Consider the following 26338-nt stretch of genomic DNA (forward strand, 5'->3'; position numbering starts at 1 on the left):
CCTCAAATGTAGTTAATAGTTCTATTTTCTCTGGGTTTTAGGACCAGAACTCAACATTTTATTGCTCTTTTCCAACAATCAGCGCTCACTCTCCTTATTAACTCTCAAGCACCCTCGTCTGCTACGACTGCACTCCCAGCCTCCTCTTCTCGGCTGATTAAAGCTGGAACAAATGCCAACTCAACTCTGTGTGTGCAGACAGCAGCAACTACTGACACAGTACAATTAAAGATAACACATTTGACAGGTTGTGGGGGATATCGGACGAGAGAGAGTCAAGACAGGACGTTGGATATAAAATGCTAGGAAGACTTGATCAATAAGAAATGTTCATTGGTGCAAAGCACCCCATAAAAATAAAATGAACCGGCCATCTTGAAACCGGGCTGACCGGTACCAGACCAGTTTGGAAACCGGGGGTAAATTGTGCCCCCCCCCCACCACAACTTAATTTAAAGGAGAACTATTATGAAAAACAGGTTTTCTCTTGCTTCAACATATATAAAGTGGTCTCCCCTCAGCAACTCAGAGAAGGAGGAAAGAAACCAGATTCTGCAGAGTCTGTACAGCCGCCCGGATGATCCATCCAGTGTGATGTGGATGTACGAGCCAATAAGATTCTGCTCCTGTCGTTACGGAACAACGGGAGCGATTTACATAGGTCGGCCTCCGATGCGTGAAACCACTAACAACTAACTCCACCGGCCGGAGCTTACGCCATTTTTTCGTAGCGGTGTATCGCGTCATTCAGGCAGCCAATCAGCACAGAGCCTCATTATCATAGACTGCGCTTACATGCAGTCGATAACCCTTTTAAAATCGGAATATTAGCAATAACCCGTTTTTGTACGGCCATGTAAACACCAATAACCCCTTTGAATAACCGGAATTTGCTCATATTCGGGTTTTTAAAAACCCGAATATGAGCCCTAACCCGAATATTCAGTCATGTAAACACCAAACGGAATATCCCCATCAAACGGAACATGAATTTGTTTTCTGCTCATGTTCTGTTCACAAGGAATCCTGGTCTTTTGAGTCCAGGAAGTTCTTATAAACACGGAGAAACACAAGACCACGCCACACTTTTGGAGTGAGGAGGAGACTAATCGTTACATTAACGTAAATATTCCAACCCCGTAACATTTGTACAGACTCACATCCGACACTTTAAAAACCCCATATTGTACATTTCTGTTTATATTGTTCATTTCTGTTTATACATTTTATCTGTCATCCTACGTAACTTGTTGTAAAGACTCATATCCGGCACTTTTTAATCCTCATATTGTACATTTCTGTTTATTTCCGTTTATACATTTTACTTTATTCTATCTCTTATTTTATCTCCATATATTTGTTTGCTTTTATATTTTTATTCTTACTGTATTGCACCAATCACCACAACAAATTCCTTGTGTGTGTTAACAAACTTGGCAATAAACCCCCTTTCTGATTCTGATTCATAAATGTAATGAAGGATATGAACATTTCTGCATTTGTAGACGGTAGAAAGTACCGGGATAGAAGATTTACAAGAAGGTGAGCCAAAAGTTGCCCGAAGCAGCATTTGTTTTGAATTTGGATACAGGAAGAAGAAGCAGAAATGACGGTAATTGCGTCATGACATTCTCCGTGCGTCGCTGGTTTGATCCAGATATCCCAAATGATTAATCACCATGTAAACGGAATATTCCCAATGTTTCAGTAACCGGAATATTAGCAAAAACCCGAATTTTGACTGCATGTAAACGTAGTCATAGCCTCCCCGCCCACTCAGAATCCAGAATTTATTTAGCAAAAACAATCAAAAGCTTGTTTTTAAGACATTCAAGGCCTGTTTAAAATAGGTATTAGATGCCATAATAGGTCCCCTTTAACTCCACATTGATGATAATGGAAAGTGTCACATTAAGAAGTCACTCCTAGAAAAATGCAGCTTTAATTGATTTACTGCTTTATTGAAATTAAGAGCTCGGAAGCAGTGGCGACATGATAGACTAAAGGTCAAACTGCTGTTTTATGACGTGAAAATCTAAAACATTACACTGCTTTTTGTCCTCAGCTATCAGCTGCTCTCTGAAGTAACTGGATCAAAATCCTGACCCGCAAATGTTGGTGTTTGTGTGTCGGTGTGCGTGGTGACGTCATCAGGTGAATAAAAACTGACTTTTATCTCCAGATAACCCAGAACTGACCAACGTTAGCCGGCTAACAGTGACGCCGATAGGCCCCAAACACACAACTATATGAGATAATTGTGATGTAAAATGTTACGTCCAGCCGAGTTGGGGATGTGGGGAGGGTTATAAACCTTAAATAACACATAAATGAAGTGGGGGTGCGTTTGTTTTCATCGAGCTGGCTGGCACCACCTCACACAAATGACAGTTAGCATGCTAGATTGTTTGTCTTATTTTCCAGCTGTGGTGGTTTAAAGCTGAATGTCCTGGACCAGTTTGGGAACCGGAGGTAAATTGTGCCCTGAAATTCAGGAGTGACTTCTTAATTTGCACAGAAAAGAAAATGCAGCTTTAATTGATTTACTGCTTTATTGAAATTAAGAGCTCTGAAGCAGTGGCGGCGACATGATAGACTCTAAAGGTCAAGCTGCTGTTTTATGACGTGAATATCTAAAACATTACACAGCTTTTTGTCCTCAGCTATCGGCTGCTCTCTAAAGTAACTGGTTTCAGGAAACATGGATCAAAATCCTGACCCTTAAGGCTGAATTATGATTCTGCGTTAAACCTACGCCGTAGGTTAGCGGCTACGCGGGAGTCTCTCCGTAGCCTACGCCGTAGCCTGACCTGAACCTCCCAAAAATTGTAACTACGCATCGAGGCGACGCAGACCCAACGCAGACTGAGAGGGCTGTGATTGGTTCGCTTGGTAGCAACGCATTTCCGGTTCCGGTTCGTGAAGCAGTCGTGAACTTTCAGCGCTCTTTTCTTCGTGTGTGTGTGCAATTTTTTTTTCTTTTTGGGTTGTTTTGGTTTTTTGTCACAATAGTTGTCCTTATCTCTTTGATACGGTGGCCGAGACCCGCCATTGCTGAAAATTAAAGAAACGCTGCAAATTAAAACAAACGCGGCTGCAAATAAAAGAAACGCTACAAATATAAAGAAACCCCGCTGCAAATAAAATAATAAAGGCTGCTGCAAATAAAAAAAAACGCTGCAAAATAAAAAAGCCACAACGGAAGTGAATTACCGGGGACTATTTTTGCTGATGCACCGGTGTTTTTCACGTGAGAGGAGAAGAAGAAGACGAAGAGGAGCGAGGAATAAGAAGAACAACGAACAAGAAAATAGGTGAAAAGGTTAGTGTTCAACGTCGCTACATGTAATTTTCTTTCGTTTTCTTCTTCTCCTCTCACGTAAAAAACACCGGTGCATCAGCAAAAAAAGTCCCCGGTAATTCACTTCCGTTGTGGCTTTTTTATTTGCGTTGTTTTTTTATTTTATTTGCAGAGGGTGTTTATTTTATTTGCAGCGGGGTTTCTTTTTGTTTGCAGCGTTTATTTTATTTGCTAAGCGTCTATTTTATTTGCAGCGGGGTTTCTTTATATTTTCAGCGTTTCTTTTATTTGCAGCGGCGTTTATTTTTATTTTCAGCGTTTATTTTATTTGCAGCAGTGTTTGTTTCTGTTTGCAGCGTTACTTTTATTTTCAGCAATGGCGGGTCTCGGCCACCGTACTTTGATTCCCTGTGACCGGAAAAAACGGAAGCTAAACAAAGTATCAACTAGCGCTCTGGGGGGTTTGCACCGCGGCGAAATGGAGTGACGGAGAAGTCCGAAGGTTCACGACGGCGTTACGGCAACGGCGTAGGCTCTGCGTTGGTTTAACGCAGAACCTTAATTCAGGCTTTAGTGAGGAAAAATAAGTGAGAATGACTCTCTTTTTTTCCCCAATTGTAAACAGTTAAACAGTGAGGAAAGGTGTAAATGTGTTTCACAAAGCTTCCACATCATCTCCGTGGAGGTTGCATGTCTCAAACTACTGAAGGGCACAAAGTAAAACAGCCAATGATTAAAGTTAGACAGGTTGATTGATCCCTAAGCTTCTTCTTTTTTTTTTCAATGATTATCATATCATTACAAAACAGAGTCATGTGACCTCAAGGGTGACCTGTGATGCTAGTAAGCTGTCCTGTACCAGGTGAGGAGGGGGTGTAGCGGAGGATGTAGTAACTCTGGCTTAAACCTGACTGATGCGTCAGCTGAGGAAGTTTAACCTCCACAGCAGCTGCTGATCACCTTCTACTCTTCCATCATCCAGTCTGTTCTCTGCACCTCCATCACTCACTATGTTTACATGCATCAAAAACCCTTTTCTAACCAGAATATTAGCAATAACCCGAATTTGCACGGCCATGTAAACAACCAATAACCCCTTTGAATAACCCGAATTTGCTCATATTCCGGTTTTTAAAAACCCGACTATGACCCCTGGGTTACTCCTTTTCTAACTGAATATTTGGTCATGTTTAGCCAAACGGGATTTCCCCATCAGAAGGAACAGGAATCTGTTTTCTGCACATGTTCTTTTCGCAAGGAATCTTTCGGTGCGTCCGAAATGCCATACTAAAAAGTATATACTAAAAAGTATACTTAAATTCGGCACACTTTTGAGTAAATATCAGTAGTGTGCATTAATTCGGACGTACTATTAAGAGCGCACACGTCACTTCCTGCCGTAGGGAGGGGGGGGAGTTGTTACCATGGTAACCTGTCACAGCAACGGTGGCAGCGCTCCGCTCTTTACCGTATATTCTGGCCGAAACAAGATGACATTATATAATAATTATTAAATACGAATATTATAATATTGATATTATATAATCATATTATTATACTTAATATTATACCAAACGACGCTGCATTACGGGAAGTTTCTGCTCGGCTAGTGTCCATCAATCCACACTAAAAACATTCTCCAGAATGAGTATGGATAGAGCTACTATTGAGTACGTTCTAATGTTTTGGACGCACTAAAAAATCTCGCATACTCATTTTGCATACTCATTAGGGTGGAGGTATGCAATTTCGGACGTAGCTTTCGTCTTTTGAGTCCAGGAAGTTCTTATAAACATGGAGAAACGTAAGACCAGGAGGAGACTAATCACTTCATAAATGTAATGAAGGATATGAACATTTTGTCATTTGTAAACGGTAGAAAGTAAAAGGGATAGCCAGATTTACAACAAGGTGAGCGAAAAGTTGTGCAAAGCAGGATTTGTATGAACGCCAGACCAGATCAAGCTCCGCTGGAAGACGCTGAACTACAGGGCCAAGAAACAAAACGGTACCAGCGGGTCCGATTATCCGTCGTGTTGCTGTTATTGTTGTTGTTTTGGATTTTGATACAATCACCATGTATACAGGGATAACCCTATTTGCTCACACATGGAAACACATTATTCCCAATGTTTCAGTAACCGGAATATTGACCCCAATTTTGACTGCATGTAAGCGTAGTCACTGTCTGGTTCGGATCAGCCACCAAACTAGACAGGTAGAGAATGTGACGGACAATCAGGTCTGCAGAGAGGATAACTGGGACTAACCTCCCATCTATCCAGGACCTGGACCGGTCCAGGACCAGGAAACGGGCAGGTAGTAGGGCTGCACGATTAATCGTTAAAAAATCGCAATCTCGATTCATGCTTGAACGCGATCTCATTTCCAAATGACGACGATTTATAAAAAAAAAAAAAAAAAAAAAAAAAAAAAAAATTTTTAAAGATGGCTGCATAAAAAAGGACTAGGCCTATGTTTTAGGTTGTTGTAGTCCTGTCATGGTCAACTATCATGTTGTCATGTTTGTTATATTTTGTTAATGATTGTGGATTACATTTGGAGAAACATCTACCTTTCTCATCACCTGACACATATTGCACATAAATATTGTTAAAATTGTTATTGTTAAAATTATTTAAAGACAAGAGAGATGTTTATTGTTTTTATGTTCAATGTCAGCTGTTACAGCAAAAAGCAGCCAGAGGAATAATTTGTTGCCTCAGAACTACAGGATCTGTTACAAGTCCCCTTTCTGAAAGGGTGTTCAACAGGGAGGAACAAATATTGTTATTATTGTTTAAATTATTCAAAGGTTTGTGTAAAGAAGACAAGAGATGTTTATTGTTATTATATTTTTGTTCAGCTGTTGCAAAGTTAAAGTAATAAGTGCAATAAATTTTATATTGGAAAAAAATCGTGAGAGAATCGTGATCTCAATTCTAAGCAAAAAAATCGTGATTCTCATTTTGTCCAGAATCGTGCAGCCCTAGCAGGTAGCATCTCTGCAGAGCCCTCACACCCAGGACCAGGACCTGTACCGTTCCAGGACCAGGACCAGGACCAGGACCAGACCCCTCACACCCAGGACACAGTCTGGTTGAACTCCTGCCCTCTGGACGGCACTAGAGAGCAATGGACGCCAAAACCTCCAGACTCAGAGACAGTTTCTTCCCCCAAGCTGTCGCTCTGATGAACTCTCGTCACTCATAGAGTCTCAGAGTAATCAATCACTGTGCAATAATAATAATAATAATAATAATAATAATAATAATAATAACCACAATCATATCGAGGGCCGAAGAACATAACCTCCTATCTGAAAATTTCACTTTTTTGGAAAAAAAAGGGTTGTTTTGTTGTAGAATGCTATTTTTTTTTAAGGATACCTCTATACATATGGGTGGAAATAACCTACAGACAGGCTGATTAGGTGCAGCCCACCTTGCGATGTCATCTAAAGTGAAAAACACCAGTCAGACAATTTTGCAGATAGGAGGTTATGTTCTTCAGCCCTCGATATGCTGTAACAATGCACCTTTCAATAACCAAGACTACCTCATACTGCTGCACCTTTCACTTTTAAATTGTATATATGTTAATAAGAGCCATTTGTCTATTACTGTTTGTAACTATTTAAATCTGAGTTCAGTGAGCAAAAAAATAAACGAAAACAAATTCCCTGTCTGGCATGTTCATACTTGGCCAATAAAGCTGATTCTGATTGTATTCTATAATTCTTATTTTATTCTATTCTAACCATCTTTAACCTGCTCATGTGGGTCCATCCACCTCCCAACATGTTCTGACCCAAACACCTTTCATTGTTTTCATCATAAAAGGAAAGTAAATGTTGTTTCTGCGTGTCAGTGTGTGTGGTGACGTCATCAGGTTAACGAAAACTGACTTGTATCTCCAGATAAGCCAGAACTGATCACACACTAACCACAGTCATATGCAATAACCTTGACTACCTCATACTGCTGCACCTTTCACTTTTAAATTGGACATATGTTAATAAGAGCTGTCATTTGTTTATTTACTGTACAGTGAGCGAAATAACCCAGTCAAATTCCCTGTCCTGTTTGACCTGATTTGGCCAATAAACCTGATTCTGATTCTTGCACCTCCTTTTCTATATGAGAGTTGACTGCAGATTTATTGAACCAAAATTATTTGGACTCATTTTGTTTTAAAGAAATCCGACAAAAGGTCATCTTTTTCACTAAACTTGAAGATGGACTAAAGCACTGATGGGTGAACCAGAAGAGAACAAATAACTTACACCAGACACATATTGATGATTAGAATTTTTGAAACACATCTATTCTATTTCTAACTGTCTTTAACCCGCTCATGTGGGTTCATCCACCTCCCAAACATGTTCTGACCCAAACACCTTTCATTGTGTTCATCATAAAACAACAGTAAATGTTGTAAATCTGGGTTCAGTGAGCGAAATAAAACAAATCCCCTGTCGGGTATGTTCATATTTGGCCAATAAAGCTTATTCTATCCTACTATTCTTATTCCACACTATTGTTATCACACCCATTCAAAAACGATATCAGGGCAGCAGGGATGCCTGTTGGAGACTATGTGGGTCTAAAGTCTAAAACCACTTTCATATTTTTTGGGACTGCCAAGCAATAAGACCTTTTTGGGAAGAGATACAGAAGCATGTTGAAAATATATTTAATGTGACCATGCCATTGAATTGTGAAACGATATTTTTGGGAGACATAATGTTGGAAACATGGAATGTAAAAGACAAAAAACTGCTGACTATACTGTTGGCAGCCAGTAAGAAATGTGTTACAAGGAAATGGTTAAAAGTAGAACCCCCCACTATCGACGATTGGATTTAAATCATCTACGAGATCTATGTTATGGAGAAGATCTCTTCCTCCCTCAAGGTTGAGAAAGAAAACTTTTATGAGATCTGGTCCGTGTCAGTGTGCGTGGTGACGTCATCAGGTTAATGAAAACAGACCTTTATCTCCAGTTAACCCAGAACTGACCAACGTTAGCCGGCTATAACATTAATTATAACCAAATTTAGGGTTTGTAAACCTTAAATAACACACAAATTAAGGATAAAATAAAGGGGGGGTGCGTTTGTTTACGTCTAGCTGGGTGGCACCAACCTCACACAAAAATACTAAGATTATTCGTCTTATTTAGCAGCTGTTGGGGGGGGTTAAAGCTGAATTTTAGTGTCAATAATTAACCAAAAAGGTGAAACAGAGTTTGAAGCACCAAAGCACGCTCATGTGGGTTCATCCACCTCCCAAACATGTATTGTATTCATCCTAAAACGACAGTAAATGTTGTAAATCTGGGTTCGGTGAGCAAAAACAACAAATTCCCTGTCTGGTATGTTCATATTTGGCCAATAAAGCTTATTCTATTCTACTATTCTTAGTCTATTCTATTTCCAACATGTTCTGACCCAAACACCTTTCATTGTGTTCATCATAAAAAGCAAATGCGTGTCAGTGTGCGTGGTGACGTCATCAGGTTAATGAAAACGGACCTTTATCTCCAGATAACCCAGAACTGACCAACATTAGCCGGCTATAAAATGAATTATAACACAATTTAGGCTTAAATAACACAAATTAAGCATAAATAAGGGGGGAGGGTGCGTTTGTTTACGTCGAGCTGGGTGGCACCAACCTCACACAAATACTAAGGTTATTCGTCTGATTTACCAGCTGTGTGGGGGGGTTAAAGCTGAATTTTAGTGTCAATTATTAACCAAAAAAGGTGAAATAGAGTTTGAAGCACCAAAGCACGCTCATGTGGGTTCATCCACCTCCCAAACATGTATTGTATTCATCATAAAACGACAGTAAATGTTGTAAATCTGGGTTCAGCGAGCAAAAAAAAACAAAATTCCCTGTCTAGTATGTTCATATTTGTCCAATAAAGCTTATTCTATCCTACTATTCTTATTGTATACTCACGTTCTGACCCAAACACCTTTCATTGTGTTCATCATAAAAAGCAAATGCGTGTCAGTGTGCGTGGTGACGTCATCAGGTTAATGCAAACGGACCTTTATCTCCAGTTAACCCAGAACTGACCAACGTTAGCCGGCTATAAATTGAATTACCACATATTTTAGGGATTATAAACCTTAAATAACACACAATTTGAGAATAAATCAAGGGGGGAGGGTGCGTTTGTTTACGTCGAGCTGGGTGGCACCAACCTCACACAAATACTAAGATTATTCGTCTGATTTACCAGCTGTGGGGGGGGTTAAAACTGAATTTTAGTGTCAATTATTAACCAAAAAGGGTGAAATAGAGTTACAAGCACTGAGAATGATACAAACTGGTGATTATTATTGGAGCCCCGCGGCGTTAGCTTGGGGTTGCTAACATGCTACGGAAGTGGCGGCTAAATGTCCCACCATGCGGCTGATTCCGCGTTTTAATCACTTATTATAATATATTAATGATAAATAATAATAAAAATAGCTGGGAAATTTATTTATATAATATTGTGTTTTATAGGAAAAGAAACAAGAAACAAAAAAAACAAAAACACAACCGGGACAAGCCTCGGCGATAGCGCCGCTCTTAAGCGGCGGCCAGAGCCCCGTCAGACAGACCTGCCCTGATGCAGCCCCGTCTCCCGCTCGCTCAGGGCGCTGGTGTAGATGCGGCGGTAGCGCTCGGCCAGGGCTCGGCCTGACAGCAGCAGCTGGTAGCGGTTCCTCCGGTCCGAGCCGGCTCCTCCGGGGCCGCCCGGGCCGCCGGAGCCCATCATCCCGGATCCGAGGATCCCCAGCAGGCAGGACGGCTCTGCCGCTCCGCTGCCCAGCCGGACGCTCGGGGAGGGCAGGACCCCGGGCACCCCGGGCCCCCCGCCGGCGGCTGCTGCGGCTGCGGCACACATCATCGTGGTGGTGGGGGTATCGCGGGGCTCGAACCGCCGGTGCACCGGTTCCTCCGGCCCCCTTTTTTAACCACGTCCACGTCCGTCACTAAGCCAAGCCGCGGCTGGTGCTGATAAGCGTGGATTGGCGCAGCAGCAGCGATGCTCCTCTGCTGCGACTCTCTCCCGATTCTCCACCGATTCTCTCCCGACTGTCTCTCTCTCTCCTCCCCCCCCTCGACTTGTTCCTCAGGCCATCGCGGCGCGGCGCCTGTGCTGAGCCGGTGCGTCGTGTTTCGGTTTCGCTGGTCCCGCGGATGTATCTGTGAGAGCCCGGAGAGGCAGCAGCCTCAGCAGGGCTGCCATCTTAGCGCCATCAGCCCCCCCCGACCCGACCCGCTCCGCACGACCCGGGCAGGCGGCGCTGCTGCAGCCTCACGCACGGGGGCGACGTCGGGGGGAGCCAGGGGGGGCCATGGGCCCCCAACAATAATTTGATGGCCACCCCACTTGCCTCAATTTAAAAAAATAAAAAAAAACACTTGCTGGTCACATTGTTCACATTCAGAGTTTATTCACAAATTATTTAAAAACACAAATACAGATAACTACGGTGGCCGAGACCCGCCACTGCTGAAAATAAAAGTAACGCTGAGCAAATTAAAAAAAACGCTGCAAACAAAAAGAAATGCCACTGCAAATAAAAGAAACGCTGAAAATACAGGACTGTCTCAGAAAATTTGAATATTGTGATTTTCTGAAAAAGCTTAAGAAAACTCAAATATCCTATCTCAAAAAATTGGAATATTATGGGAATCTTAATCTTAAACTGTAAACCATAATCAGCAATATTAAAATAATAAAAGGCTTGCAATATTTCAGTTGATTTGTAATGAATACAGAATGTATGACATTTTAGTTTTTTTAATGGCATTACAGAAAATAAAGAACTTTATCACAATATTCTAATGTTTTGAGACAGTCCTGTATAAAGAAACCCCGCTGAAAATTAAATAAACCCCGCTGAAAATTAAATAAACGCTGCAAACAAAAGAAACGCTGCTGCAAGTAAAAGAAACACTGAAAATATAAAGAAACCCCGCTGCAAATTAAATAAACGCTGCAAACAAAAGAAACGCTGCTGCAAATAAAAGAAATGCTGAAAATATTAAGAAACCCTGCTGCAAATTAAATAAACCCTGCTGCAAATAAAATAAACGCTGCAAACAAAAAGAAACGCCCCTGGAAATAAAAGAAACGCTGAAAATATAAAGAAACCCAGCTGAAAATTAAATAAACCCCGCTGCAAATAAAATAAACACTGCATACAAAAAGAAACGCCTCTGCAAATAAAAGAAACACTGAAAATATAAAGAAACCCCGCTGCAAATAAAATAAACGCTGCAAACAAAAAGAAACGCTGCTGCAAATAAAAGAAACACTGAAAATATAAAGAAACCCCGCTGCAAATTAAATAAACCCTGCTGCAAATAAAATAAACGCTGCATACAAAAAGAAACGCCTCTGCAAATAAAAGAAACGCTGAAAATATAAAGAAACTGCTGCAAATAAAAGAAACGCTGCAAACAAAAACAAAACGCCGCTGCAAATAAAAGAAACGCTGAAAATATAAAGAAACCCCGCTGCAAATAAAAGAAACGCTGCAAACAAAAAGAAACGCTGCTGCAAATAAAATAAACCCCGCTGCAAATAAAATAAAAAAACGACGCAAATAAAAAAGCCGCAACGGAAGTGAATTACCGGGGACTATTTATGCTGATGCACCGGTGTTTTTAAGAATTACACGTAGGGGATCGGGCCTCCCCTGACCGGGGGGTGCACGGGCGGGCGCGGCGGCGGGGTGGAGCCATTCCCAGGTGTCTATGTCTTATGTTGTCAGTATGAATGGGAGGATGTTGGACCGTTTCCCCCTCCGTCTGGGGGCTCCGGCGGCGCCGGGGGCGCCCGTGGAGGTACGGTGGGGCCCTGGCCCGGCTCGGAGGGCCGGCCCCCGTCTACTGGGTGGCCGGTGGGGGGGCGCGGGTGTCTTATCAGGGCCGGCTTTGCTGGTCCTGCTTCCTGGCTTCGTCCTCCTCTCCCCCTCCTTCCCCCCCTACACGATTCATACGCACATAGGCAAAGGGCGGGGGTCCGGGTCGTGGGGGGCATTGTCCCGCAAGGCCCGGCACTCCCCGCCTCATGGTTTTAACAGCAAAATAGACACTGCACATTCAACACTTAATAAATACATTTGACAAGGACACGTAGTTCGGGAGGGGGCGGGTCGGTGTCAAATCGATACTTGGCCCTCCCCCTCCCTGTTTTTATGGCATTAATCACATGCACTCAACACCAGGGGCGGGAGGGGGTCCCACATCACCCGCGTTCCCTCACCGGCCTGGGATAGGTGGGTCGGGGTACCCGGGCCCGGCGGGGCTCGCTGTGCAGCCTGGGGCGCCTTCTGGCGGTGCTGGACCCCCCCGGGGAGGGGGAAACGGTGCGTGATTGTGTGTCTGTGTCGGTGAGAATGCGGTATGGAAGGGTCCTGCCATGGAGGATTTGAGCGCTCGCAGGCACATACACACACACACACATAGACATACACACTGGCTTGTTCACCTGCATGCTGGCTCTCTAGTTTTTGGGGTTAGGTAGCGGTAGCGGTAGCTTAGCTCAGACTGCGATCAGATCTCAAGATTTAGGTCGATTGCTGTTGTTGTTTTGGTTGGCTCCATGCCGGTTTCGTGTTTTGTTTGTGGTTTTTTGTTGCAGATTTCCAGTGCGTGTTTCCATGTGTTCCTGCTTCCTGGATTCGCAGTGGATGCCGTCACCCCCCCCCCCCCAAAAAAAAAAAAAAACACTGGGTTTGTATGTGTATATTTATGTATGTGTACGCATATGTATGCGTATATATATGTATATATATTAAATATAGTAATAATGCACATGTGTATGCTTTTGGTTTCTACCGTCATGGTATCAATCATTAATATGTGTGCAGACAAGGGGAAAAAAAGGCAATGGCGGGTCTCGGCCACCGTAGATAACAATCAATTGAGGTAAGTTTGTAAAATGGGACTACCCAGAAGCTTAACTGTAGCTTATGAATAGGGGCCCAGTCACACAGCAAAACAACTATAAATTACACAGATACATATAATAGCCTTATTACCTAAAAATAAATAAATAAATAAGACCCTGAGACCTCCTCAGATTTCATACATACACACCGAAACATTAAATCAAATGCAAAATACAAATAGTTTACAAAACTGACAAAACCATAGAACCCAAATTGACCTCCAAATCATCACTCCAGGAGACGGACAAAGAAACCAAGAATAGGACCGGAAACCGAGCCAAATACACAGAGATGGAGAGTCAACACCAGGAATGTGCTAAAAAATGTGACGATATAACTGAGAACTGGGTCACAAAACAAAAGGTTGTAAAAGCAGTGAAAGGGACGTCGATGCAAAATAACCGTAAAGTGATTTGTGAGAAACACAGGAGACATGAGCACAAATGTGTGTGTGTGTGTGTGTGTGTGTGTGTGTGTGTGTGTGTGTGTGTGTGTGTGTGTGTGTGTGTGTGTGTGTGTGTGTGTGTGTGTGTGTGTGTGTGTGTGTGTGTGTGTGTGTGTGTGTGTGTGTGTGTGTGTGTGTGTGCGTGTGTGCGCGCGTGTGGAAGTAAGCAAGTAAGATTTACCACAGAACAACTGCTTTTGCTTATTAAATGAGTGCATTTTATGAACACACTTTTTTTTTGTTCAAAGTATTTTTATTATTATTTTTTTAAGTCATACAAGATACAATTTGACATGCATTTCAATAGCATTTCAACACAATCCCACCCAACAGACAACCCCACACCATTGCACCACCACATTTTAAACAAACAAAACAAAACACAAATGAAGTTAACAATCTCATAATTACGACTTTTTTATCTCATAATTTTGACTTTCTATCTCATAATTTCGACTTTCTTTCATCTTATTGTTTTTCTTTTACTGGCGGAAATGGGCTTCCATAGAAATGGGCTTCCATATAACAAAACAAAACATACAAAAATAAGAAAAAAGGGAAAGGAAAAAGAGGGAGGGGGTCATATCTATACATGGAAATGTTTGAGGTATCTATCTCTTAACCTGATCTAGCACTGGTTGCCATATAGAATAGAAGTTGAGTTTGAAGCACCATCCATGACTTTAGTGTGATACCAAATTCAACGTAAAGAAACTTTTCAAGGATGCTTTGTTGCCCACAAAAACATGACCTTGGAAAACAACGTTATATTCGGTTAAAATGGCTTTGATTTCACCTGCCCACCGTTTAAGATCAGTTCAGTAGCTAACAGGATTAGTGCCGAGTGCGTTTGATGATTATCCGTCCACTGATTGGAGGATTCCCCCGACGGCTGCTCTTCCTGATTCTCCTCACTGATATGACTAGACCATGGAGAACAGATTAATACACATTTACACTCTTTATCCATGTTAACAGATACTAACAGAACAAGTGCAATCGTGTACAATGAAATAAAACACATGGAAATAAATAAATAATAATAAGCAAAAAATAAAAGACAATAGAGAAAAATAAGAAATACAAAAGGATAACAGGAAGTTTGTTAATGTTTCTGTTACTAGTGACCAGAACTGATTAGTTTTTAGCCTCAATCTGCTGTAATTTTCTCCATCATATACACACGTCTTATCCTATATACATACAGTATTTGTGTATCTATATCTCTATTAATATATATATGATTTATAGCTATATGTAGATATGTCGATATATAGATTTATAGTAATTATTAGGGCCCGAGCACTTGCAGTGCGAAGGCCCTATTGTATTTGCAGGAATTTTTATTATTATTAGGGGGCCCGAGCACCTTCAGTGCGAAGGCCCTATTGTATCTGTAGGAATTGTTTTTCTTTATTCTTCTGACGAAAGGAGGGCCTTTTTGCCCCCTAAACGTGCCCAAAAAGTCACCAAATTTTGCATGCAAGTCAGGCCTGGCGAAAAATTTGATATTTAATGGTTTACATTAATGGGCGTGGCAAAATGGCTCAACAGCGCCCCCTTGAAAACTTTGTGCCTCAAGCCCCACAATGCGGTATGTCGTACACGCACGAAAATCGGTACACACCTGTATCATGGCGCAACTGAAAGAAAAAGTCTCTTGGCGTCATGCCGAAACCGAACAGGAAGTCGGCCATTTTGAATTAGTTGTGTCATTTTGGCGAAATTTATGCCATTCCTTCGAAAGTTAATTCAGCCCGAACCGTAACGTGCACCCAAGTGTGTTATACATCAAAATGTGTGCGTCTCCATCCTGCGACTACACGCATTACTTTTCTCTTTCAAAAGCGTTACCGTGGCGACGCTAGACGCCAAAAAGCGCGGCCACCCTTCATCTGGTTGGTTCAGACAGAAAAACTTTGCGCCTCAAGCCCCATAATACGGTTTGACGTACATGAACGAAAATTGGTACACTCCTGTATCATGTCGCAACTAAAAGAAAAGTCTCTTGGCGCCATGCCGAAACCGAACAGGAAGTCGGCCATTTTGAACATCTGAATTAATTGCGTAATTTTGAGCAATATATGCATTCCTTCGAGAATTAATACGGCCCGAACCGTAACGTGCACCCAGGTGTGTTATACATCAAAATGTGCGTCTCCATCATGCGACTACACGCATTACTTTTCTCTTTCAAAAGTGTTACCGTGGCGACGCTAGACGCCAACAAGCGGACCCCCCCTTCATCTGATTGGTCCATATTTGATAGTTCCCCAAAAGGCACCAAATTTGGCATGCAAGCCAGGCCTGGCGATAAATTTGATATTTCATGGTTTGCATTAATGGGCGTGGCAAAATGGCTCAACAGCGCCCCCCGGAAAACTTTGTGCCTCAAGCCCCACAATACGGTTTGACGTACATGCACGAAATCGCTACACACCTGTATCATTTCACAACTAAAAGAAAAGTCTCTTGGCGCCATGGCCGAAACCGAACAGGAAGTCGGCCATTTTGAATAAATTGTGTCATTTTGGCGAAATTTATGCCATTCCTTCGGCAGTTAATTCAGCCCGAACCGTAACGTGCACCCAGGTGTGTTATACATCAAAATGTGCGTCTACTCCTGCGACACCACGCATTACTTTTCTCTTTCAAAAGTGTTACCGTGGCGACGCTAGACGCCAAAAGGCGCGCCCCCCCTTCATGTGATTGGTCCATATTTGATAGTTCTCCAAAGTCACCAAATTTTGCATGCAAGCCAGACTTGGCGATAAATTTGATATTTCATGGTTTGCATTAATGGGCGTGGCCTAACGGCTCAACAGCGCCCCCTAGAATACTTTTATCTGCCATAACTTTTGAATGGTTTGACATAGGAAGTCGTGGGTGGTGTCATGGGACTCTGTAATGAGTCCTTAAGCTTCGTTGGCCTTAATTAGCCACGCCCCTTCTTCTGATTGGTTGTCCCGATTTCCTGCTATAACATTGGAATGGTTTGACATAGAGAGTCGTGGGTGGTGTCATGGGATTCTTTATGGAGCCCTTGACCTTCATTGGCTTAAATTAGCCCCGCCCCTTCTTCTGATTGGTTGTCCCCTTTTCTGCTATAACTTTGAATGGTTTGACATAGGAAGTCGTGGGTAGTGTCATGGACTCTGTAATGAGTCCTTAAGCTTCGTTGGCCTTAATTAGCCCCGCCCCTTCTTCTGATTGGTTGTCCCGATTTTCTGCTATACTTTTGAATGGTTTGACATAGAGAGTCGTGGGTGGTGTCATCAGATTCTGTATGGAGTCCTTGACCTTCATTGGCTTGAATTAGCCCCGCCCCTTCTTCTGATTGGTTGTCCCTTTTTTCTGCTATAACTTTTCAATGGTTTGACATAGGAAGTCGTGGGTGGTGTCATTTCTGATACTTATGGGGGGCGGTGGCCGTGAGTGCGAGGGTCCGTTCATTGCTGCTTGCAGCTTTAATTATTATTATTATTTTTTTTTTTTTTTTCCTGACAAAAGGAGGGCCTTTTTGCCCCCCTAAACATGCCCAAAAACTCACCAAATTTTTGCACCCAAGTCAGGCCTGGCGAAAAATTGATATTTAATGGTTTGCATTAATGGGCGTGGCAAAATGGCTCAACAGCGCCCCCTTGAAACTTTGTGCCTCAAGCCCCACGATACGGTTTGACGTACATGCACGAAGATCGGTACACACCTGTATCATGGCGCAACTGAAAGAAAAGTCTCTTGGCGTCATGCCCGAAACCGAACAGGAAGTCGGCCATTTTGAATTAGTCGTGTCATTTTGGCGAAATTTATGCCATCCTTCCAAAGTTAATTCAGCCCGAACCGTAACGTGCACCCAGGTGTGTTATACATCAAAATGTGCGTCTCCATCCTCCGACACCACGCATTACTTTTCTCTTTCAAAAGCGTTACCGTGGCGACGCTAGACGCCAAAAAAGCGTGCCCACCCTTCATCTGATTGGTTCAGACAGAAAAAACTTTGCGCCTCAAGCCCATAATACGCTTTGACGTACATGAACGAAAATCGGTACACACCTGTATCATGTCGCAACTTAAAGAAAAGTCTCTTGGCGCCATGGCCGAAACCGAACAGGAAGTCGGCCATTTATGAACATTCTGAATTAATCGCGTAATTTGGAGCAATATGAGCCATTCCTTCGAGAGTTAATTCAGCCCGAACCGTATCGTGAACCCAGATATGTTATACATCAAAATATGTGTCTCCATCCTGCGACTACACGCATTAGTTTTCTCTTTCGAAAGTGTTACCGTGGCGACGCTAGACGCCAACAAGCGCACCCCCCCTTCATCTGATTGGGTCCATATTTGATAGTTCCCCAAAAGGCACCAAATTTGGCATGCAAGTCAGGCCTGGCGATAAATTTGATATTTCATGGTTTGCATTAATGGGCGTGGCAAAATGGCTCAACAGCGCCCCCCTGAAAACTTTGTGCCTCAAGCCCCACAATACGGTTTGACGTACATGCACGAAAATCGCTACACACCTGTATCATGGCACAACTTAAAGAAAAGTCTCTTGGAGCCATGCCGAAACCGAACAGGATGTCGGCCATTTCGAATAAATTGTGTCCTTTTGGCGAAATTTATGCCATTCCTTCGGCAGTTAATTCAGCCCGAACCGTAACGTGCACCCAGGTGTGTTATACATCAAAATGTCCGTCTACATCCTGCGACACCACCGCCTTACTTTTCTCTTTCAAAAGTGTTACCGTGGCGACGCTAGACGCCAAAAGGCGCGCCCCCCCTTCATGTGATTGGTCCATATTTGATAGTTCTCCAAAAGTCACCAAATTTTGCATGCAAGCCAGACTTGGCGATAAATTTGATATTTCATGGGTTGCATTAATGGGCGTGGCCTAACGGCTCAACAGCGCCCCCCTAGAATACTTTTATCTGCCATAACTTTTGAATGTTTGACATAGGAAGTTGTGGGTGGTGTCATGGGACTCTGTAATGAGTCCTTAAGCTTCGTTGGCCTTAATTAGCCCGCCCCTTCTTCTGATTGGTTGTCCCTTTTTTCTGCTATAACTTTTTAATGGTTTGACTCCCGCTTCCTGATTCAAACGTCTGCCGGCCCCCGCCCCCCCGACCAATCAGTGGCGAGTAGGGTGATGACGGCCCCGCCCCCCCGACCAATCAGTGGCGAGTAGGGTGATGACGGCCCCGCCCCCCCGACCGATCAGCTGTTGTAATGTGGTGACGTCAGAAATAGTCCCGTGCTCAGCCCGGTTAGAACCTCGGTAGAATGGTTACAGAAAGAGTAATAAATAAAATAGTAGTGTTTTTACTAATATTTATAACCTTACAAATTTTAAAAAAAATTAGGAAAAAAAGTTCCAGACATATTATTGCTATGTTGGTCTCTCCTAAGCCAGTAAGTCGAAGCAAAAGGAATGGCTGAGACATAGCTCACCCAGAGCATATCCGTCTTTGGTGCCAGAGGTTGGGAGTTCGAGCCTGGCTAAATGCCGAAATTTTTGTCAGCAATTTTTTTTTTTTTTTTTTTTACATCAACATGTGCGTCTCTGTCCTGCGACGACGCACATTACTTTTCTCTTTCAAAAGTGTTACCGTGGCGACGCTAGACGCGAAAAAGCGCGCCTCCCCTTCATCTGATCGGTCCATATTTGATAGTTCTCCAAAAGTCACCAAATTTTGCATGCAGGCCAGGCCTGGTGATAAATTTGATATTTCATGGTTTGCATTAATGGGCGTTGCCTAACGGCTCAACAGCGCCCCCTAGAATACTTTTCTCTGCCATAACTTTTGAAAGGTTTGACATAAAGAGTCGTGGGTGGTGTCATGGGACTCGGTATTGAGTCCTTGACCATAATTGGTGAAAATTAGCCCCGCCCCTTCTTCTGATTGGTCGTCCCGATTTTCTGCTATAACTTTGGAATGGTTTGACATAGAGAGTCGTGGGTGGTGTCATCAGATTCTGTATGGAGTCCTTGACCTTCATTGGCATGAATTAGCCCCGCCCCTTCTTCTGATTGGTTGTCCCTTTTTTCTGCTATATCTTTTGAATGGTTTGACATAGGAGGTCGTGGGTGGTGGGATTTCTGATATGCTTATGGGGGGCGGTGGCCGTGAGTGCGAGGGCCCGTTCATTGCTGCTTGCAGCTTTAATTATGTATATAATTGTAGGTAAATATATGAACCAGTGTATATAGCATATCTACTCTTATATAGTTATTCAAGTATATTGTTATACCACTGCTGTCTATTGTTCTCTATTATATTGTAGTATTATAGTAAAGTAATGATAATGTAATACTATGCATGATAATTATTTGAATCTTTATTTCGGCTTGTACACACTTTTTTGCAGAACAAGATGAAAAGGTAAAAAAAAACAAAAACATTTCTTTTGCCGAAAAGGTGTAGCTGAAGCCGTAGCTTATAGAGCCTACCCTTTATATCTTATGATCATCATAAATATGAGACATTAACTTTACTCTGTGGAAACAAACAATACATAAAGAAGACAAAAATAATTAAGACAAAATATAAAATTGACGTTTCACATTCTAGAATGTTTTAGATAGTATACTTTATAATTATAGTGTTTTATATTTATTTACAGTATTTTCTTTAAACATTTCCTTAAACTTGAAGATAGAACTACACATTTTTAGGTTGTTATTACAACTATTCTAAATTTCTCTAGCCTTAATTGATGTCCATCTCTTTTTAATATTAGTTCTTGCTGTCGTCATCTCAAACATGAGTTTCCCCCTCAGATCATAGCAGGTTTCTTTTATCTGGAACAGGTCCTGAATGTAGTTTGGAAGCAGTTTCTGCTGCTTTAAAGGCAAATAAAACAGTTTTCTGCTCTACTATATCATGGAATTTTAAGGTATTATATTTAATAAAAAGATCATGTGTTGGTTTATAATAGTCAGATCTATTAATTATAACGCTCTTTTCTGTAAAATAGGGTTTGTATTTGTTTTATAGGTGTTACCCCAAACCTCCACACAATAAGTCATGTATGGAACTATGAGTGAGTTATACATTAAAAACTGTTGCTCTTTGACAGAAAAAATAATTATTTTTATTTAATATTGCTAGGGTTTTAGACATTTTTGATTTTACACTATTTATATGTGATTTCCAGCTAAGTTTATCATCAATTATTACCCCCAGGAACTTATTGTCATATACATTTCTATTTCCATACCTTAGTATGTATTTCTATTAGTAAATACATACATAGTAGCACAACTTAATGCTGGGCGTTTGTTTTGTTTTCTTCTGTTTGTCCTGATTTGCTTTGATTTTGACTATATAGTATATATACCTGTATTGAACAGTTATTGAAACTCGTCTTGTTATATGTAAGAATGTTATATGTTAGAATGTACGCAAGATTCAGGATTATATATATATATATATATATATATATATATATATATATATATAATATATATATATTTGTATTCTGTTTTTTTCACTTTTTTGTACGCTTTTTTATCATGCATGTTCGAAATAAAATTCTTCAAATCAAATCAAATCATCTCTCTCCAGTGTGTCACGCTTTGGGATCTGTGTTTTCAGCCAGTTGACTGTTATAATTTTTTTGCCCACTAAAAGCAGAATTGTCAGTAGAGAAGCCAGATCTCTCTCCATCATATCATCTGGAAGTTTAGCTAGTTTGACTAGGGCTGTTCCCGTAGTAAAATCAACATGCAGAATCTGTTTAATCTCTAATTCAACATTCTTTCAGGGCAGTGTGTGTTTATTGTAGCAACATGCATATATATATATGTCCTTGTGGCTCTTTATTGGCGTTATTGGCTGTGAGGCAACGACGAGGGGGGGGTCGGTCTACGGCGTCTTCATAGCAACTCAGGAAGCTCCTCGTAAAAACTCAAAATCTTAACTAGAATATTTGTCTTATTTATAGTTAAAATGTCTCATTTTTAGTCAAAAAATATCATTACACATAAAACAAGACTCATCACTGGAAAAAAACAACAATTTTCACCTGTTTGAAGTAGATTTTCACTTAAAATAAATAGAAAAATCTGCCAGTGGAACAAGATTTATTTTCTTGTAATGAGAAGATAAATCTTGTCCCACTGGCAGATTTTTCTACTTATTTCAAGTGAAAATGTATTTGAAACAGGGGAAAATTGTCAAATAACAAGTTATTAATCTGGGAATTAAATTTACTTGAAACAGGGGAAAATTGTCAAATAACAAGTTTTTAATCTGGTAATGACTCTTGTTTTAAGTTTAATGAGATTTTTTGACTAAAAATGAGAGACATTTTAACTAAAAATAAGAAAAATAGAGGCTCATCACTGGAACAAGTGATAAACAAGACTCATCACTAGAAAAAACAACAATTTTCACCTGTTTGAAGTAGATTTTCACTTAAAATAAATAGAAAAATCTGCCAGTGGAACAAGATTTATTTTCTTGTAATGAGAAGATAAATCTTGTTCCACTGGCAGATTTTTCTACTTATTTCAAGTGAAAATTTACTTGAAACAGGTGAAAATTGTCAAATAACAAGTTATTAATCTGGTAATGACTCTTGTTTTAAGTGTGATGAGATGTTTTGTCTAAAAATGAGACATTTTAACTAAAAATAAGACAAATATTCCTGGTAAGATTTTGAGTTTTTGCAGTGGTGCATCAGAGCACCGGCATGTGAAGGATTGTGTTTCAGATTAATTATGTGGAACATTAGACATGAAAATCATTCTGTCTGAAACATATTCTCTTTGTTTTCCTTTGGTGGAAGGTTATGAATGCAGAAATACTTGGGTAACGTTGTGTAATCTGGAGATGCAGCCTCGTCCAGAGGCTTCTTGTGTAATCCTGCTGCATCACTTCTGTCATTTGCTGCAAACGGAGGGGGTAAAGGGGGGGAATCTGGACCAACACGATGCCACAGGTCAGGCAGCAGACATGAGCAGAGCTGGCAGCGATGAAAACAACGGATCCCGGAGCTGGGGGTTGGTCAGAAACCCCCGACAAGGCTGTCACAGATGCAGCCCTGCTATCTTGTTGTTGCCCTTATTATCACTCCTAACCGGATAAATGTGCCGCAGTTCAAGAACATTCAAGAGACTGATTAAAACCATATTTTTGGAGAGTGACAACAGAAGTGAGCAAGAAATATTTACCACAGAACAACTGCTTTTGCTTATTAGATGAGTGCATTTTATAAACACACTTTTTAAACTACTCAAGTACTGAATAACTGTTGAGTAACGTCTGATTTATTTTTTTAACACAACCATTCAAACAGACAAAAGTACAAAATAATCATCTTCAGGCAAATTAAATCAATAAAATAATAAAATAAATTAAAATTAATAAAAAATAAAAAAAATAGCTTAAATTAAAATCAGCTTAAAGTAAATTCAAGTACTTTAATAAATAATAAAATAAATAAAATAATAACAGAATAAAAAAATAAATTAATCACTAGTAGCACAACATTTCCAGCCTTTGTACTTTTCTTTTTTAACCAGGCAGAACTAGAACAAACATGAACTCATAGAAACTCTGTGTGTGTTTGAGTCTGTGTAAATGTGACAAAACATGCAAAAACAAACATTTTTCCCAAAGAATCACTCAGTGATGTCATGAGATTGACGCGTACGCGGATAAAAGGGATAAAAGAAAAGTAACAGCTCAACGTAGCCTAATGTAGCGGAGTAAGAGGAACAGTTTCTTCTTCACAAATCTACTCAAGTAAAAGTAAAAAGTATAGTGATTCAAAACTACTCCTAAAAGTACAACATTTCCCAAAACTTACTCAAGTAAATGTAACAGAGTAAATGTAACTCGTTACTACCCAGCTCTGATTCTGAATGGCTGAAGCTAGAATATGGTAGTGTCATATTTCTGTGATGACAAAAGCAAATTTATCACCAATGTCACGCTGGATAGACTTTACAACAACATTTATAGTCAATTTTCCACTTATTTCCTTCATGTCCCAGTTTACATATGTACATTTTAAGTTCATACAATATTGTGATTGGTCTGATCTGTTTTTAGTTTACATCATAACTGAACTAAGACACATTCAAGCGTGTGAATGTTGTATGTATGTATGAATGATGTACAGGACTGTCTCAGAAAATTAGAAGTTTAGAAGTTCTTTATTTTCTGTAATGCAATTAAAAAATCAAAAATGTCATACATTCTGGATTCATTACAAATCAACTGAAATATTGCAAGCCTTTTATTATTTTAATATTGCTGATTATGGCTTACAGTTTAAGATTAAGATTCCCAGAATATTCACATTTTTTGAGATAGGATATTTGAGTTTTCTTAAGCTGTAAGCCATGATCAGCAATATTAAAATAATAAAAGGCTTGCAATATTTCAGTTGATTTGTAATGAATCCAGAATATATGACATTTTTGTTTTTGTAATTGCATTACAGAAAATCACAATATTCTAATTTTCTGAGATAGTCCTGTATGTATGAATGATGTACGGCACAAAACCCAGAAGCTCCAACGTTCAACCAGGGGGGTATTCCAAGAAGGAGGTTTAACAAACACTGAGTTAAAGTCTCATCTTGAGGTTACTTGAACCCATGACGACTAAACCCGCTCAGTTGTTTCCAACACACCGGTTATGAATGAACTCAACTAACCCAGAGTTGGGTAACCCAGAGTTGTGCGAGTTCCCAGTGACTCTATAAAGACATCATCTATCGAGGGTTGAAAAATGGAGCAGCAAGTGCTCCACCACACTAATACATCTGCCAAAGCACGTGATATGGCTTGGCAGAGAATTACTGATCGCGTCAATGCGTAAGTTTAGGCCATTATGTGAATTTTATATTAAATGAATGAAGCAAACAATGGGCAAATGAATTGAAAAAAATAAAAAAAGTGAAAACTCCGTCAACTGTATTTTATTAATTGAAATGATTAAGACAGATTTGATCACGCGCTCTATGACCATCTGCCACAATTCTATCCCAGCCCTGTCTGGGCAGACCCTCAGCCTGCGCAAGCACTGAAACCTCTCCTTGAGAATCCCAAAAGTCATCTCTATTTTGACCCGGGTTCTGCTGTGAGTCACGTTGAAGCGCGTTTGCGCTCCAGCATCTGGATCGGGGTACGGGGTAATGAGCGTGGGGGCGCAGATATCCTCTAACCCCCAGGAGATATCCATAAAATTCTCCTGCAATTGCACATATAACATAAAGTTAGACACATGAATATTTGCAAAACTGATCAATATAATATTAGTAATATAACGCACTCTGTAGACATATGATGCTCAAATTTGATTCCCTACATCCTGGCATCATGCACAGAGCCTGGCCATCTCGCCTGTTAGATTTGCAGCATTGCATATCATCTGGCAATTGAAAAAATATGTTTTCAAACATCATTAAGAGAGCGCTCAAAAATAAAAGCAGCTTACGGTTCCATTATACCTACTTGCACATGCTGTGGACCTTTCCTGGGGGGTATTCCTAGAAGTAGGTTTACTGGCTAAACTGGGTATCTTAACCCAGGGTAAATGGTAAACCTGCATGAGATTTCCGTTCCAAAATGGTCAGGTTAAGTAAGTCACCATGGTAACATAGGCTCTGAACCAAACCTGGTAGGGGTAGGTTTTAGGCCGGTTTTGTTCAGGTTTTGTTCAGATAACCCAGTTATGTTCTGGTATTTAAGCGCAAGTTCAGGAGGGCTGCTGCAACTTGTTACACATAGAAGCCCAAGTTGTCCATTCAATTCACCGTGAGAGGGTTATAAGACCACGATATGACATTTTATCTTTCCCCGATGAGTATTTGCGAGAGCGCTACCGTTTTTCAGCAGAATCCCTGATTTATTTGAGTAACCTTCTCCATCCATACACTGTAAACCCTAATAAGTTCACAGAACTCAAAAAAAAATTTTAACTGATTACCCAAAAATATTAAAATATTTTTAAATGTTTTAAGTTTATATAAAATAAAAATTACACTTACAGTTGCCTTAAATTATCTTAATATTATCTTTAAAAAAAGTAATATTCCACAACTTATAGTCTGTGGGAAATATACTCAAAATTAATTCTAAAATCAAATACTGATGCCAGCCCACTATACATATAATCAGCTAATAATGTTAGAAAAAATGAAAGCGACACCACTATTACAATTCAACTATTTTTAACGTCTAACGTTTGCAATGTTGTATAGGCCTACATTGCAAACGTTACCCATCGTGGGTCTGCCCTCTCTTCGCTGCAAACGCTCTCTGTTGTTTTGCGTCATTTTTTGGGAGTTTCCTGTACAGTATTGGAGTCGCTGAACATATCGGGAAAGCTACTGTCTGTCGGTCGGTGCGTAAAGTGTGCCTTGCGCTAAAGCGCTTCATGCACAACTTTAATAGTTTTCCTGGCAACAAACCTACGAGGGTCATTAAGAGTTCCACCAACCGGCAGGTCAGCATCGCTTAGGTTTCTCAAATATGCACAGAAATCTTTGCTGGTGAGATTACATTTAATGAGCATTAGTTATATTGCAGGCTTTCCAAACGTTATTGGATGCATCGATGGGACGCATGTGCCAATTACAGCACCATCCCAAAATGAGGCTGAC

At 40.7% G+C, this 26338-nt stretch overlaps 1 protein-coding gene across 18 annotated transcripts in view; it reads right to left on the reverse strand.

The window, feature by feature from the left end:
• Positions 1-10565, reverse strand: part of mycbp2 (MYC binding protein 2) — a 181973-nt gene extending 171408 nt beyond the window's left edge. For all 18 annotated transcript variants that reach the window (XM_061724185.1, XM_061724195.1, XM_061724179.1 and 15 more), the window contains exon 1: positions 9924-10565. In XM_061724185.1, the coding sequence (XP_061580169.1) occupies positions 9924-10213 (290 nt within the window). In that variant the 5' untranslated portion in view covers positions 10214-10565. The remainder of the gene's footprint in view (positions 1-9923) is intronic.
• Positions 10566-26338: the final 15773 nt, after the last annotated feature.

Source organism: Cololabis saira, chromosome 6, assembly GCF_033807715.1.
Source record: "Cololabis saira isolate AMF1-May2022 chromosome 6, fColSai1.1, whole genome shotgun sequence".
In the NCBI taxonomy this organism is placed as follows: domain Eukaryota; kingdom Metazoa; phylum Chordata; class Actinopteri; order Beloniformes; family Belonidae; genus Cololabis; species Cololabis saira.